This window comes from Schistocerca nitens, chromosome 2 (genome assembly GCF_023898315.1).
Source record: "Schistocerca nitens isolate TAMUIC-IGC-003100 chromosome 2, iqSchNite1.1, whole genome shotgun sequence".
NCBI classification, from domain to species: Eukaryota; Metazoa; Arthropoda; class Insecta; order Orthoptera; family Acrididae; genus Schistocerca; species Schistocerca nitens.
Genome location: NC_064615.1, coordinates 662,757,478 through 662,773,779, shown reverse-complemented (window position 1 = coordinate 662,773,779; position 16,302 = coordinate 662,757,478). Strand labels below are relative to the sequence as shown.

The window sequence follows — 16,302 nt, the reverse complement described above, 5'->3', positions numbered from 1 at the left end:
TTCAGTAAGTATTCCTTAAGGCTGTCAATACATTGCCACAACTTGCGGCATAGTCACATGAGTGGTGTATCATATTCTGATTGGCAAAGCTTCACAACAATTACAAACATCTTGCTCTCACCTTCCTTAGTAAACTATCAGAGGGGACTACTCAATGTTTTTGAGTAAATTCAAATGCTCAGTATCATGATGGATTCAGAAAGAAGCACACAGAAGAGATTAATAAATTAGCATTTAATAGATGATGTATAATTTTAATGCTGTCTTGCAGTCTGTAATATAATTTTTTAGTTTACAGTATCGTTCAAAATGAATTGCCCTTCTATATCATACCAGGTTTCTATGCACAAATCACACAGTTCTCATAAGTTATCATGTTGGAAGATATCTTTGTCATCAGAGAAGATATCAAGCATGGAGGGATGCAGGTGGTCTGCAATAATGTAGTGTGAAATATAGCTGATGTGCCTTTGGTTACTACTGCAGCTCTCATAGAAATCCAGGTGAACGTCCCCCGTAACACAATATTGTCTCCATTTGCCTGTGCCCATGGTGTGGTGCAAGTTTCAAGCAGCTGTTCATCTGGATGGTAGCATATTGAAACATGATCAGATCTAACAAGAAACATGGTTCATCTGACCAGATGACACCTTTGTGTAAAATCATAATGACCTGTGCCCACTGCAATCATAATTAGCAATATCACTTAATCAACTTGTCTGCTCCAGAGACCCACATTCAACAACGTGTGCTGAACAGTGTGCTCCAGAACACTTGTGCATGCACTAGCTTTGTACGCTGTTAACAGATCTGTCACAGATTGCCACCTATCCTGGTTTACATAGCCAGCAAACTTCAAGATTCTGTGATGAGTCATGTACATGCAACACCTAGTAGATGTTCAGAACAGCAGCAAATGAACAGCTGACCAGCTTTGCAGATTTCATAGACATCATTTTAACAATTGTAACAGGGTACATGCACCCCAGGCAACCAAATACAGGAAAAATGCAAGAATTTCTTCATCTGCACAAAACCATGGGAATTTTTTAGAATTCCAGGAATTTTCATTGTTTTATTTTTCATTTAAATTGTTTTGTTCCGATAAGTAAGAACTGATACTCTAACAAGAACTTTACTTTAATCTGCCACTGCAGAATAATACTTTTGCAATAAAAGATAAGCTAGACAATAACACTAAAATAAAACTTTAACTGGAAAAAAAAAAAAATGCAACGAAACCCAGTGCACACACAAGCACTTGCCAACAACAAAATGTGTCAAAGGCTTCAGCACAAACAGTATGCTATACTTTGTAAGAACAAACTGCTTTCAACATCATCACAACTGCTTATTTCTATGTTAAATGTGAGAATGTGCAATACATTTCTCAAATCACAGAGAATTTGACTCTTGTTCAAATCTTAACACTTTAGAAAAATTTTGGGCCTGGAGACCAGCCTTTTGACCATTATTTAAAATTTCCTGGCACATTCCTGTTTGATGTATCTTAAAGGGTAACACACAATAAAACAGGCTAAGTGTTGAGGTTAGCTTTTCATATTTATTTTAGTTCTTTCATAGATAACAAATTATGCAATGGTGATGGCAAAAAGTATAATTATCCTAAAGATATTTAACACAAAACAGGTTTTCCTGTGGGAACTTTGAAATTTTCTAGCATGCAGAGAGATGCGTTGCAGCCAGAGCAATACCAGTTTCTTCCGTTCTGCTTCTTTTGTCGGTGATTTGTCTCATCTTCTACAAATCATGCTCCAAGTAGCTCTACCATTCACTACTGCCTTTTTTGAAGTAGTTCTATAAATAGGCAATAGAAGGCAGTGCCTGTCAAGTGATAGGTAGCAGGACATCCATGCCTTCCTGTCATATGAAGAGAGTCCAGTTTTCTAATGATAGGTAGCTCAACTGTTGAGAAAATTGTGGCACTTGCTATGTACTTGGTCTTGTTCTCCAAAGTGTTAAGCATAAAGTGAAAACATTTATGCATTTATGTCAAGGGCAACTACAGTATTCACTGCTTTAAAATTTGCTTTTGGTCAGGACAAGTTTGTCTTTTAGCTCTTTCCTTCCTCAGTTTTCCTGATCTTAACATTTGCAGCAATTTAAGCATTGCTCTTAGGTTTCTGCCTAACCACACTCATAGGGAAAAAAGGCAACCAATTGTTGATGAGCACTATTATATGTGAAAGATTTGCTTCCCTTGTAGGTACACTGTATGTATATTAATTTAAACAATTAACTTTTCCTATTTGTGTGTTCGTACTGTGTAATAGTTGCTATAGGCTGACTACATCAATTGTCCTATGCTCTGAATATCTGCTGTTACTGGCTGACAAGATCACATGACATGAGCTATAGCTGACAACAGATTATCATGTAGCACAGTCCCAATTTCAACACTTTGGAAGCTACCATGTTGTATTTGGTAAAAGTCATAGAAATATATTCATAAAGAAAAGTATGCAGTGTACATGTTGGTGTGTATCAAAGATTTTTCTAAAATGTGTTTTTTTTGTTAGTTTTGTTTGCTAAAGTGCCAGGAAATTCAATGTTGGTGTATAAAATATTTACTATTCAAAGGATTGATATGCTTTACAGCTCCAAGACGAAGTGTATTGTCACTTAAGGAGGAAAAATGAGTATTTTCAGCCAGGGTAAAATATATTTTTAACCAAGAAATCTGGAGATGTTTTTTTTCCTTGTCTGCATAAACACCTTGTGTGATTAGTTTTGAAAAACATTGCCTTGAAGCTTTTGTTGCAGCTAGATGAGAAAAAACATTTGCAGAAATTATCCTCTGTCTGATCTCACTCGCATATTCAGGCTGGATTGTGTTTTCCTGCTGTTAAAATGTTATTTGCATTTTTCTTAATATTTGCTGTCCTCTGTTGTTAGCATATTTATAGTTCCTTGCATTTTTTTGTAATGTTTGCAAAGACAAAACATGGCAATCAAGATCCTGTTCAGCATACAACTCCATTGTTGCTGAAAGTGCCTGAACACTATAGCAGCAGAGTGTGAACTGATGGGCCCCATGCTTGCAGGTAGACACATCAGTCATACCTGAGTTAGGTGTTTCCTTGCACTTGGTACAATAGGGCAAATGTTTGTTTGACCACTTCTTCTGAATGTAGGACATTGGTTTGTGGCTGCATTATCTTGTTACTAATTGATTAAGTTTCATACATGTTATGTTGCTGAAATCCTCTTTGAAAGCTGTTCCAAACTGTTGTATTTTGCATGAAGACTGACTACATTATACTTCCAGCACAATGTCTTTATCCTACGGGTTGCTTACATTGGCCCACAGGCATCTTTCCTACAGAGAGTATTTGTAAATATCCCAATGGCATCATGTGTTGTGGATACAATGCTGTATACAAACAGTGTTTTGATACACAGATTGTACAGGCTCCACCAGGAGCATCAGTCACACTTCCAAGCAGTGCTTGTATCAGGAAACCAATGGTACTGTGATCAATAAAACAAGCACTATCCGCAAATCACGTGGCTGTGGCCTTCCTTCCACCTACTGAATACTTACTTACTTACATTTGTGGACTCGAATACCATGTGTTTGTAATTTCCTTAGTGTTTCTGGAGGTCAATGCTGGTGGCGAAACAATGTCACATGGTATGGGTCATTACTAGTATCTGTGGCAAAACAACATCAAGAGGTATGGTTCATCACAGACAGCTGGTATCATTTGCCCATGTGTCAGGGTGGTTCCAGCTCCAAGCTTCGCACCAGTACCTCCTCTGGCTCCAGTACCTTTGTGGCTCTTGCACCACTTTCCTGACTCATTCACTGCCCATCAGCCACCCACCTCCAACTGTGCTACCACAGGCGTCACTTGGACATCCATTGGTGATGAAGCTTGAGTCCACATGCTGCAGCTGCTAGGGTCATAAACTTTTGTTGTCCTGCCAGGCCTTCATGCTCCCTCCCTTCAGCCATGTGCAATTCTGCCCTGTGGTTTGTGCCTTCAGAATGAAGCTACAGCCATGGCTGACTTCCTTATGAGGGTGTCACAGCCCAGGGTGCACCATCCACCAGCTCCTGACACCCCTTCATTCCCACTGGACCCATTGTCACCTGCTGTCCTTCTGACCATAAGCCTAACACTGCTTCCATCCTCCTGCACCATTGGCACACAATGTCTTTCAGTCAGAGGTCACTGCTTCAGTTCCCTCTTGCCAAGCTGCAACCAACTTGACATAGACATTGTCAGTTCTCTGCACAACAACATGACACAACTGCTGCTGCCCTTTCCCCACAGCATCCGACACTGCTCAGTTGCTGCACCTTTGTCATAAAGCCATGACCAGCCTCCCTTTCCAGGGAGGACGTACAATGCTTTCATTGCTGCTGAGTGTTGCTCCCCCATCTCCACTATAGCTGAACCCAATGCTGTACTCCCATGGTTGAGCCTGGTGCTGCTCATCAACACTCACCGATACTTCTGGCTGATGCAGTCATGGTTGACCTCCTTTTATCAATGACAGCATGGAACTTTGTGTCTCTGCCTCTGGCTTACTCTGATCCTTCTCTGTAGTAGAATCTTTCCCTGCTCTTACCCACCCCACAGACGCAACACTTCTAATGCCCCTGAGCTTTCTCCTGCCAGCTTCTCTCTGTGCTCCTGCACACGCTGCGATGACGTCCTTCCCATCACCTGCTGGTCTCCCGCCATTCACTTATTCCCATACTCCAACACATGCATGGTGACTGCCTTTCTGTCTGCCATCCTGGGCCCCCCTTCAGCCTGCATTTTTCCTATGCTCCTGTGGCCATTGCTGCAACAACTCTCCTGCCATTCCCTGGCCCATCTCCAGCCAGTTTCTTTCCATGCCCTTGTGTTCTCCCCATGTGGTGGAGACCTTCCCATCACTCTGTTCTCTCAGCTCTTTTCGTCATGTCCCACCTACCCCCACCATGCTCTCACAGATGGTGATCAGTGTCCACAGGTTTAGCAGCACCCAATGACACGGTGTCTGTTGTCAGCATCACTGCACTCTTGGCATCACACTAGTCAAGCTCAGTCTCCCATTGTTTCCATTACCTCCACCCCATGGGCACCAGTGCTTCACAGCCTTGAGTCTTGGGTTCCCAGGATTGGGTTGCAGCAGCTCTGGACTCTCTCCCACTGGGCCTTATATATCAACCAAAGGAAGCTGTGATTTGGTGTCTGTAGCCTTCCTCAAGCAGCCATCATGGCTGGTGAAGTTGCTTCCACCTGCTGGACACTCAAGGCAAAATGTGACCTCCAGCAGCAGCATTCAATTGCTCACACAGTTCTGGCACAGAAGCTGGCTATACCTCATAGCCCATCAATCAGAACTCAGTGACAGCATCCTGGACATGCTGTTCTACATTGCACCATTTCCACAATATTTCATGGTCCACCGTGTATGCCATTTCTCAGCCAAGTGGGATAAGCCTTCCCATGGAACTGGTATTACACGAGGTACTTTGTTTCTGTTATTCTCAAGCGGTCCCAAATAATCTTTCAGTTCTTGTTAGAAACAAACTTTATTGTGAACTTGTGCAGTGAAAAAACTGTTCTTTACTTCAGTCTGGGACTCATTTATTACAGCATGTGTTACCCACAATGGGTCTTAATACGAGTATAACAGGAAAGTTACATATTTACAATAAAGAGGATGTTGTCATAATTTAGCAACTATAGACAAAAATTGCTTGTGTCTATGTCAAAAAATTCACCACATTGTTTGCTATAACTCAACTGAAAGTGCACCTTGGTATGTTAATTTGTTCTGTATATATCTGGTGGGGCTTGTCTTAGCTGCCTCACCTCATATGCAGTACAACACAGTATTAATTAAAACCAATTGCTTGCCTGATTTGTAATGTGTTCAGTGCCCTTGAGTTCTTTTCAGTATTTTTACTGATATTCATTAATTTTCAACAGTTGGACTTCCCTGGTGTGGTTGTTTCTGGTATGCAGCTGATATCAGAAAATGCAGAAAGAAATGAATTTGCAACATTCTGGCAGAAAAATGATGTTGATCTTTCCAGAGGGCTTGATTTCACTCCACGAGGATCAGTGTTTGCTCGTTTTACACATTTACAACATGCTCCATATGTCTTTCTAATACAAGTAAGTCAGTTCAGGTTTGTTTGTTCAATTATTACTCCTTTTTATAATTAAAGAAACAGCTATCATCTCTTCAAAATTAGGGTATCTTTTAAGTATTTTATATTTTGATCTGTTTTCTCCCCTTTCACTATATTTCCTTATATTTTTTCCTTGCTTTATCTATTATTTCATATTATTTTCATTTGTTACCCATAATTTTTTACACCTACCAATGATTTGCTTCAGTTTTCTTTCTTGCAGTCTTTGTTTTCCTTGCTGACAGGTAACAAATAATTTTCTATCCCAACAGCACCTCATAATTTGTTTCACACTGTCTTAAATTACTGATTCGCTGGATAAAGGTAGTCCCATTTTTTGAAGATATAAGTTCAGCTAAGTTTTCATTTTTTAATTGTGATATCCTGCTGTAGTTGTTACTGTGTTCCAAATTTATGTATATATGTTATTACTACTTGCCATCTAATGTATAACAACATTCATTGTGAATATGTGTCATGGGATGAAACATTGCATTAGGTACAGTAATTTGTAAGTTCCCCTGATAAGGTTTTCTGTATTAATCTTTACCTTTGTAATGATGAATGAAGGTGTATTTCCAGAAGGACTGAAGTACACAGTAATAACTCCCATTAGATACGTGAAAAAACAAGTGACCTTTGTTTATCGATTCTGCCACAATATGTGGTTACTTCTCATCCTGGAGTCTAAGTGATCTGCCTTTTCTTTCTAACCTTGCCCGACCTGTCCCACTTTCCTCCCTGAAGAAGGCATTAATATTTCCAAAAGCAAGGAATGATCGTTTCACTTTTAAATGTGTCTCTCAGCAGTATCAATATTTCATTTCTTGAAGGCGAATACCAGGTAACATTTTTCTCTTTCTCAGTATTATCTTTCATCACTGTACTGGTTTTGTTGTTGGATTATCTAACAAAGCTGATGCACGATAAGATTGTGTGTAGTTATCAAATCATTGTGAATGCAAATAAATATTTCAATCATTGACTGCAGTTAAGAAACATTTTACCAGAAAGGAATGATGAAGGAAAGAAATGGAAGGTATATAAGCAACATATTACATGCTACCATAGTTGAAAACAGATAAATACTGTTATGCCAAGGGAGGAAAAAGATGGGCTATGCAAGCTGAGAAGTATCTAAAAATTGAGCAGTAGGAAAGATTGATACTGAATGAAGACTGAAGAAAGTAGGATTGAAACTGAGAAAAATGATGAGTACAAAGTGAAAAATCCAAAGTAAATGGAAAAACTGAATATGATGTAAACATTCTCAGTGCCCCCAGCCTGCTGTTGTGACCTTCAGTCAGAAAGGACACAGTAAAAGGTACAATTGCAGCTGTGGATTATGTTAGGTCAGAGACACAGAAAGGAAAAAAAAAGAAATAGGAAGGAAACAAGAAGCAGACGTTAAATAGAATTCTGCAACGTTGCATATCTTATCCAGTGCAGGTGACAGAGGCACTGATGCAGAATGCCTGATTCATGACTGTTATCCTTCAATGTAGTGTTACGATCTGTGATTTGCTACAAAATTTGATGGGATGTACTCCTCAAGTTCCTGTTTTGAGCGAGTGATTGCAGTAATCTGTGTATGTCCGTATAATTATTTTGTACATGCTGGCTCCTGGTATCATCTAATACTTGTTTAAGACCAACCTTGTTCTCAAAATAAAATAAGAAATAAATATATCATAGTTTACCAGAACAGAAGGGAAGAACTGCAAGCCATAATCAATAAACTTAAAATGATGTATAAACAGTGCAACCACCCATCAAATTAATTTAGCATTATCTCCATGACCTTTAATCCAAATATGTAATATATCATCAAGAATTAATTTACAACCACCCATCAAATTAATTTAGCATTATCTCCATGACCTTTAATCCAAATATGTAATATATCATCAAGAATTAATTTACAAGTATATCTAGAATGCTAGAATGAATACACCACAGTTCATCAGCAGTAACAAATGCACTAGTGCAGGAAGAAATGGCCATTAAGTCTCAGACAACATTAGCGTCTTGTATGTGACAGTATCTTGGAGAGAAATTTTTTCTGTTGGCATAATTCCAGAACACATTATCCTCATTAATATGGAGGACAACAGTAGTAACCCAGTTTATGCCACCATGACCATAGTTTCTATCAGTGCAAACTCATAGTTAATACCACAACAAACCACAATGGCACAGACTAATGGCTGATACATAACTGTGGAAGTAGGCATGTTAAAATAAATATCAACATCATATAAATATGATGAATAGAGCAACTTGGCAGCACAATGATGCCTAACTAATGACTGATAGAAATTGTGACTGTGTGTTAACTTATATGGCAATGTGCTAGGTCAGTCTGTATGTAATACATTTATACTTCAATGATTTGACCTGATCAAGGACATAAAGAAAGAGCAAAATAAAATTAAGGTTATAAAGTTTCACATCATTAGTGCCAATTTGCCTAGCTGCTAGCTGGAAGTAAATAAAGAAAATAAAAGAACCGTCAGAAGAAATGGTTGAATATTAATAAAATGTAGACAGAATTAAAAAATGAGATGTGCCTTGGACTGGGTTCTTGTTGCCTTTTTCCAAGGCACAACCTATGTGCAATGGAAGTAGCCAACATCATCACTAAAGCAAAATATATCAAGAGTGTCGAGAAACTCAGAAAGTAAGTAAGAAAAACTGGAGAACAAAAAGAAAAAGAGGACTGCAGGTCATAAAAGGAAACATTATATGTGATGCAGTCTTAACTGAAGGTAGTGGGGACATATCATTGTACTGAAATTATAATTTTTTTTTCTATGCTGCTCAGATTGTTTTCAGCCTTTTCTATAACTGTATCAGTCCGTGGCTGTATTATTGGTGAAATTTTTCTGTATATCTTTTTGTATTTGTGGTAGTAGCTTTGAAAACCAGGATTGTTTTGGTTGTTTTTTATGATGCTGAAGTGGTTGGGCGTTACAGAGGTTTTGTTTATACTGTTGGTCATTAGTTATTTTTGTTTTGTATTTTGATGTCTATTAGTACTTTTGGAAACAATTCTTCAAATTTGAATTTAAATATTGATGGAAACTTTGAATTGACAAAATTATTCTGTTTGTTAGTATTTTAGTTTTGTCTTCTACATATATGTTTATTTTTAAGATGTGGTTGGAATAATCTAAAAGCTAAGATTATTTACAACAACATCACAACTTTCCTTCTCTAGGTCAGTGTTATAACGTCAAGTTGAATACATATATTTCAGAACGACACAACACACATAAGTCACAGATTAAGTTGACAAGCAAGACATGTGCACACATTAACATTCGAATGAGCACTGAGTCCCAGTCTAGCGGCCACTGCTTGGCTGGCCGCTTAGGTGGCACAGCTGCTGCATGGCTGGCAGACAGCGCCGCATGTAGAGGACGTGCATAATTGCACAGCGGCACTTTGAATGATCGGCGAGTCACAACACTTTTCCCCCCTTTGAAATTGTTGCACTGGTCCTGATGGAGGTGTCCTGGAGATGGCTAACGTCCATAGGCAATGTTTGACTCACCATAAAGTCTCGAGGAGGAGGCATCCCATACGGACAGAAGTGTCCCCGATGATAACGGGTCGAGATGACAGGAGATGTAGGGATCGAATCTGCTGGGGCCCCATGCACCAATCTGCCCATTGCAGCAAGTCCAGTTGATATAACAGGAGACATGGGCAATGTGTCTGCGTCCGTTGGAGGAGGAGGAGGCGAGTAGATTGGCTCTGACAGAGGATGCTCATCCAGTTCCTGCTGGGCACGTCTCCTGGTGGCGTCCGTTCTTGTGCTGGCATCGCGATGATGGTGAGAGGGCTGCGTTGTGATTATTGAGAGATGCCAAGATCCCGAGCTTCAGGTAGAACCGAAGGTGGTGTAGCGGCATTCGGAACAGGCGTTGCTGGCACACGAGGCCGAAGCTGGTCCGAATGACGCACTGCAACACCCGTGTCCATCTGGATTTCATACAGGCATCAGCCACAGTGTCGAAAGATGCGGCCCGGGCTCCATTTTGGCAGCCTGCCATATCCCCATATCCAGACGAGATCATCGGCAGTGAACCGGCCAAGTAAAGGCACCCGCGGCCGTGAGGTGGAAGACCGCAGAAGATGAAGTAGCGTGCGGGGCTGTCGGCCATGTAAGAGCTCAGATGGGCTGTGGTCGCCCATGGGGGTGAAACGGTAAGACGCCAGGAACTGGAGAAGCACCTCATCAGCAGCAGAAGAAGTCAGAAGTTTCCGCATCTCAGCCTTAAATGTGAGGACCAGTCGTTCAGCCTCACCGTTTGATTGTGGATGGAATGGCGGGGCCGTGACATGCATAACGCCATGACGAGCACAAAAATCCGCAAATTCGGAAGAGGCAAATTGCGGACCATTATCAGTAACAAGACTAGAGGGGAGGTCTTCCAAAGAAAAAATGCGGGCGAGAGCACTTGTGGTTGCCGCGGTGGTAGGCGACGTGCAACGGACAATGAAAGGAAAGTTAGAGTAGGCATCAATTACAAGGAGCCAAAAAGTACCTAACAAGGGTCCCACAAAGTCAGCATGAATGTGCTCCCAGGGCTTCTCAGGCGAAGGCCACGGTGACAAAGATGACTTCGGGGCAGTGGCCTGTGACGCACAAGGGCCGCAGGCGGCGACCATGTGTGCTATTTCAGAGTGAATGCCAGGCCAGTACACATGACAGCACACCAGAGATTTTGTGCGAGACACACCCCAGGCCCTTGGTGAAGGAGGCGCAAGACCGAAGCACGCAAAGACGCAGGTACCACAACACACGACGAAGCATTGTCAGTGGAAAGGAGAATAACACCATCCCTAGCCGCGAGGCGGTAGCGCAAAGCATAGTAGTTCCGCAAAGGATCAGAAGTCTTAGCAGACAGGCAATCTGGCCAACCCTTCTGAATACAGCGTAAAACCTGGGAGAGGGTAGGGTTAGAACCCGTAGCAGCTGCCAGCCTGTCCCCAGTGATGGGGAACCCGTCCACAACCCGCTGCTCGGCAACATCCAGGTTGAAACTCAAAAGTTCATCCCTATCAAATGCCAGATCAGGACCCATGGGAAGGCGAGACAGAGCATCAGCATTTGCATGTTGAGCCATTGGCCGGAAATGAATCTCATAATTGAAACGAGACAAGTAAAGAGCCCAACGCTGGAGGCGGTGAGCAGCCTTGTCGGGATGTGACGTTGATGGATGAAACAAGGAAACAAGTGGTTTGTGATCCGTAACAAGATGAAATTTTGAGCCATAGAGAAAAACACCGAACTTATGAAGAGCATAAATAATGGCCAAAGCTTCTTTTTCAATTTGAGAATACTTTTGTTGGGCATCCGTGAGCGTTTTGGAGGCATAAGCAATGGGTTGTTCCGAACCATCAGAAAAACAGTGCGCAAGGACTGCACCGACCCCATATTGAGAGGTGTCTGTGGCAAGAACAAGATGTTGGCCAGGTCAATAAGTAGCCAGGCATGGGGCCTGTTTCAGCATAGTCTTCAATTTCTGGAAAGCCGCATCGCATGACGCGGACCAGTGAAAAGGCACGTTTTTATGCAACAGGCGATGCAACGGCTGAGCCACCGAAGCTGCAGATGGTAAGAACTTGTGATAGTATGCTATTTTCCCCAAGAAGGCCTGCAGTTCCTTAACAGATGTAGGGCGAGGAAGGGCATCGATCGCAGCGACAGTTTGCTGAAGCGGACGAATACCATCCCGAGAGAGTTGAAACCCCAAGTACGTGATAGATGCCTGAAAAAATTGTGATTTCTGAAGATTACACTTAAGACCAGCAGTCTGTAAGACATGAAAAAGTGTGCGGAGATTTTGAAGATGTTCTTCAGTGGTGGAGCCAGTGACAACAATGTCGTCCATGTAACTGATACACCCAGGGACAGGGAGCAATAATTGTTCCAAGAATCGCTGAAAGAGAGCAGGGGTGCTAGCAACCCTGAAAGGCAAGCGTTGGTATTGATAGAGGCCGAAAGGCGTGTTAATGACCAGAAACTGCCAGGAAGCAGTGTCGAGAGGAAGTTGATGGTAAGCTTCCAACAGGTCAATTTTAGAAAAATACTGGCCTCCAGCAAGTTTAGTGAACAGTTCTTCAGGTCAGGGCATAGGGTAAGTGTCGATGAGGCATTGAGCATTTACAGTGGCTTTGAAATCGCCACAGAGACAAATATCACTTAGCAACGACAATGACAGGAGAGGACCACTTACTGGAGGTGACAGGAAGCAAGACCCCTGAAGTAGTGAGATGATCCAGCTCCCATTTTACCGGATCACGAAGGGCCACAGGAATGGGTGAGCCCAAAAAAACCTAGGCCGAGCAGTGGGTTTGAGCGTGATATGAGCTTCAAAGTCGTTTGCACGGCCTAACCCAGGAGAAAAAAGGAACGAAAATTTCGTTGACAAGGAATCCAATTGAGCATAAGGAACAGCATCAGAGACGATATTGACAGAGTCACCTATGGAGAACCCAAAAACACGAAAGGCATCGAAAACAAAAAGATTCTCTGTGTTACTCTGGTCGACCACAAATATGGGAACAGTGCGAACAATGGATTTGTAAGATACCTCAGCATTAAATTGTCCCAAGAGAGAAATCTTCTGCTCATTGTACGTCTGTAATTGCCAAGTGACAGGTGACAGGAGCGGAGAACCCAACTGAAGATATGTCTGAGAATTAATTATAGTGGCAGCAGAACCAGTATCCACCTGCATGCGAACATCTCGACCAAGGATTTGGACATTGAGGAATAACTTCCCTGAAGGGGAAGAAGTGCAATTGACAGACAACACAGAATCAGAATCAGTGTCATGTTCATGAACATCATGTATGCGGGCGGATTTGCAAACGGAAGACACGTGACCTTTCTTTTTGCAATTGTGACACACAGCCCAACATTGGGAACAATCCTCGCGTGAATGTTTCGTAAAACACCGCGTACATGAAGGAAGTTGCCGGGGGTTTTGCTGCAGTTTCTTAGCGGGTTGTTTACGGTTAGGCCGAGGCTGCGCGTGGGAGCGCACTGCGGCCATGTCGGCTGGCGGGAACGCGCCGCACGCGTTGTCAACAGCGCACAGAGGTTGTATTTCCCCGACATCACCCCACGCCTCTATTTGCGCCCCAGCGGCGTGAGAAATTTCAAAAGACTGTGCAATGGAGAGAACTTCATCTAGAGTCGGATTTGCCAACTGAATGGCACGTTGCCGAACTTCTTTGTCCGGCGCTGACCAGATAATAGCATCCCGTACCATGGAATCAGCATAGAATTCTTTGTGAACGTCAGTAACAATTTGACACTTTTGACTGAGGCCGTGAAGTTCAGCAGCCCAAGCGCGATAGGATTGATGCGGCTGTTTTTGACAACGATAAAAGGCAACATGAGAGGCTACCACATGCGTTTGCTTTTGAAAATAGGCAGACAGAAGTGAGCACATTTCAGCAAAGGACAAAGATGCAGGATCCTTCAAAAGAGCCAATTGCGACAACAACCGATACATTTGAGGTGAAATCCAGGAAAGGAACAGAGACTTACATGGTTGTTCGTCCATGACATGAAATGTCAAGAAGTGCTGTCAAAGACGTTTTTCATAATCAGACCAGTCTTCTGCCGTCTCGTCGTAAGGAGGAAAAGTAGGTATAGCCAACGACGAGAAACGCCCTGCATTTGACGCCGCGACGAAATCGCGAATCGCCGCTGTTAGAAGCGTTTGCTGTTCTAGGAGACTTTGCAATAGTTGCTCGACAGTAGCCATGGAAAACTGTGGGTCAACGGTGAAAAGGAAAAATCCACTACCTCGTCGCCAATTGTTATAAGGTCAAGTTGAACACATATATTTCAGAATGACACAACACACATAAGTCACAGAGTAAGTTGACAAGCAAGACATGTGCACACGTTAACATTCGAATGAGCACTGAGTCCCAGTCTAGCAGCCGCTGCTCGGCTGGCCGCTTAGGTGGCGCAGCTGCTGCATGGCTGGCAAACAGCGCCACACGTAGAGGACGTGCGTAATTGTGCGGCAGTGCTTTGAATATGATCGGCGAGTCACAACAGTCAGTGAGTTTATTTTCAGCGATTGATACTTGACGCTTGTTTACCCTTGTGGCAGTGTTAAACAATTGTGATATTCTGTAGATATATTTAATGTTCAAGAATGTGTTTAGAACCTATCTGTGTTCATTAATATTTAAATCTCCACAAATGAGAATTTGCCCTTAGGATTAGAAACCATGTCCAATACTTCACACTGGGAGAACAGTAAGTACATTGTATAGTTAATCTTTTGAACATACATAGCTTTCTTATCTCTGTAGCTCATCTCTCTGGATGTTTTTCTTCACTTAATAATATAATGTCATTTCTAACTTTATTAATAATCCCTTCCTTTACATATAAGCATGATGGTTTTACTATAATTGGATTCTTTATTATATGAGTTTAGAGTTACACATCTTGTTTCAGATCACGTACACCAATGTTCTGTTATTCAAACAGTGAGCTATCAGTATTCTGTAGTTCCACTTCTAGGTGTTGCACTTTATTTCTGATGAATTGGACATTTTGGTGGAGAACTGAGCAACACTGAGCAATGCTTGCCTTGGAGGCTTGTTACTTTTCTTTTCTTCATCTAAATGTCTTTTGAATGATGAGCACATAGAGTTTTTTTGCTCATCACTTCAGTATCTACGGTTGCTTCTGCTGATTCTTCAATTGTTTTGCAATTTTTAATGGTACCAATGATGATGCTACTTTTTCTACCTCTTGGGACTGAGAATGGAGTTGTGTCACCCCTCCCCCTCCTCCCCCCTTGATTGATTATCTGGCTCACCAGATGTTCTTTCCCCAAGCCATTTAGATGGAGTCATGTTGTTTGTGGAATCTACATCCTGTATTACTTATGTCAATGCATTTCACATTTTGGGCAAACTGACAAATGGCACTTCATATTCTGCATTAACATAACTGCCTCACAATATTGTGGTGATGTGGAATAATCACAGTTCATGACATTTGTATCTGTGAAATTTCCCAGACAAGGCTTAAGATCACATGTAGCACAGGCCATTTCAGTTTTATAGACTTCCTCTTTGCCTCCAAGAAATACGGAAAATTTTTCTCATGTAGGTTTTATTACATCTGCAGATGCAATTATCTTCCTAACTCAACAAGCATGGCTGTCAGTTTCACTGCACCATACGAATTTATATTAGTTTTCACATTCAGTTAATTTGCAAGTTCACAATTATAGCTGTCTGAAAGCATAGCCAGTTTGCTATTATCAGAGTTCAGTGCTCCATTAGTTTCAGTTTGGGTGTCATTTTGTGTTGTTTCACATAATTTACATGACACTTCATGTCTGTTTTAGAGCTTAATCTGAGTTCAGACATAATAAAGTATCTCAGTAGAATTACATCCTCCATGCCAACTAGCATGGATTCTGAAAACTTTGATCACATTAATCCAACTCACACTTTTCTCACATGATACCCTGCAAGCCATGGATCAAAGTAATAAGGTAGTTCAAAAAGCATTTTACTCAGTACCACATCTTTGCTTATTAGCAAAAGTATGACAACAGTGGGTATCAAGAAAAATTTGTGACTGGATTAAGGTTTTTTGATGGAGAGACACAGCTTGTTATCTTGGATGGAGAGTTCCCAACTGATGTAAAAGTAACTTCCATCTGTGCCAGGGAAGTATGTTAGGACCCTTGTTCTGCGTATTGTATTCTAATGACCTTGCAGAAAATGTTGATAGTAACCTCAGACTTTTTTGCAAATGATGCAGTTTCTATAGTGAAGCACTATGTGAAAAAAGCTGGCCAAATCTTCAGTTCTTAATAAAATTTCAAAGTGGTGCAAAGATTGGCAACTTCCTTTAAATGTTCAATAATATAAAAGCATGTACTTCACAAAATAAAAAAAGTGTAATATCCTGTGACTACAGTATTAGCAACAGTTGGAACTGGTCAACTCATACAAGAACCTGGATGTAACATTGTGTAGTGACACGAAATGGAATGATCACATAGGCTCAGGTATATGTAAAGCAGGTGGCAAATTTTTATTTATTGATACAGTTTTAGGGAAAAGCAATCATTGGA

At 41.5% G+C, this 16,302-nt stretch overlaps 1 protein-coding gene across 1 annotated transcript in view; it reads left to right on the top strand.

The window, feature by feature from the left end:
• Positions 1-16,302, top strand: part of LOC126235230 (phenoloxidase 2-like) — a 211,408-nt gene that overhangs the window by 153,545 nt on the left and 41,561 nt on the right. Inside the window, exon 9 of the mRNA XM_049943961.1 lies at positions 5,955-6,143. Coding sequence (XP_049799918.1) covers positions 5,955-6,143 — 189 coding nt within the window. The remainder of the gene's footprint in view (positions 1-5,954; positions 6,144-16,302) is intronic.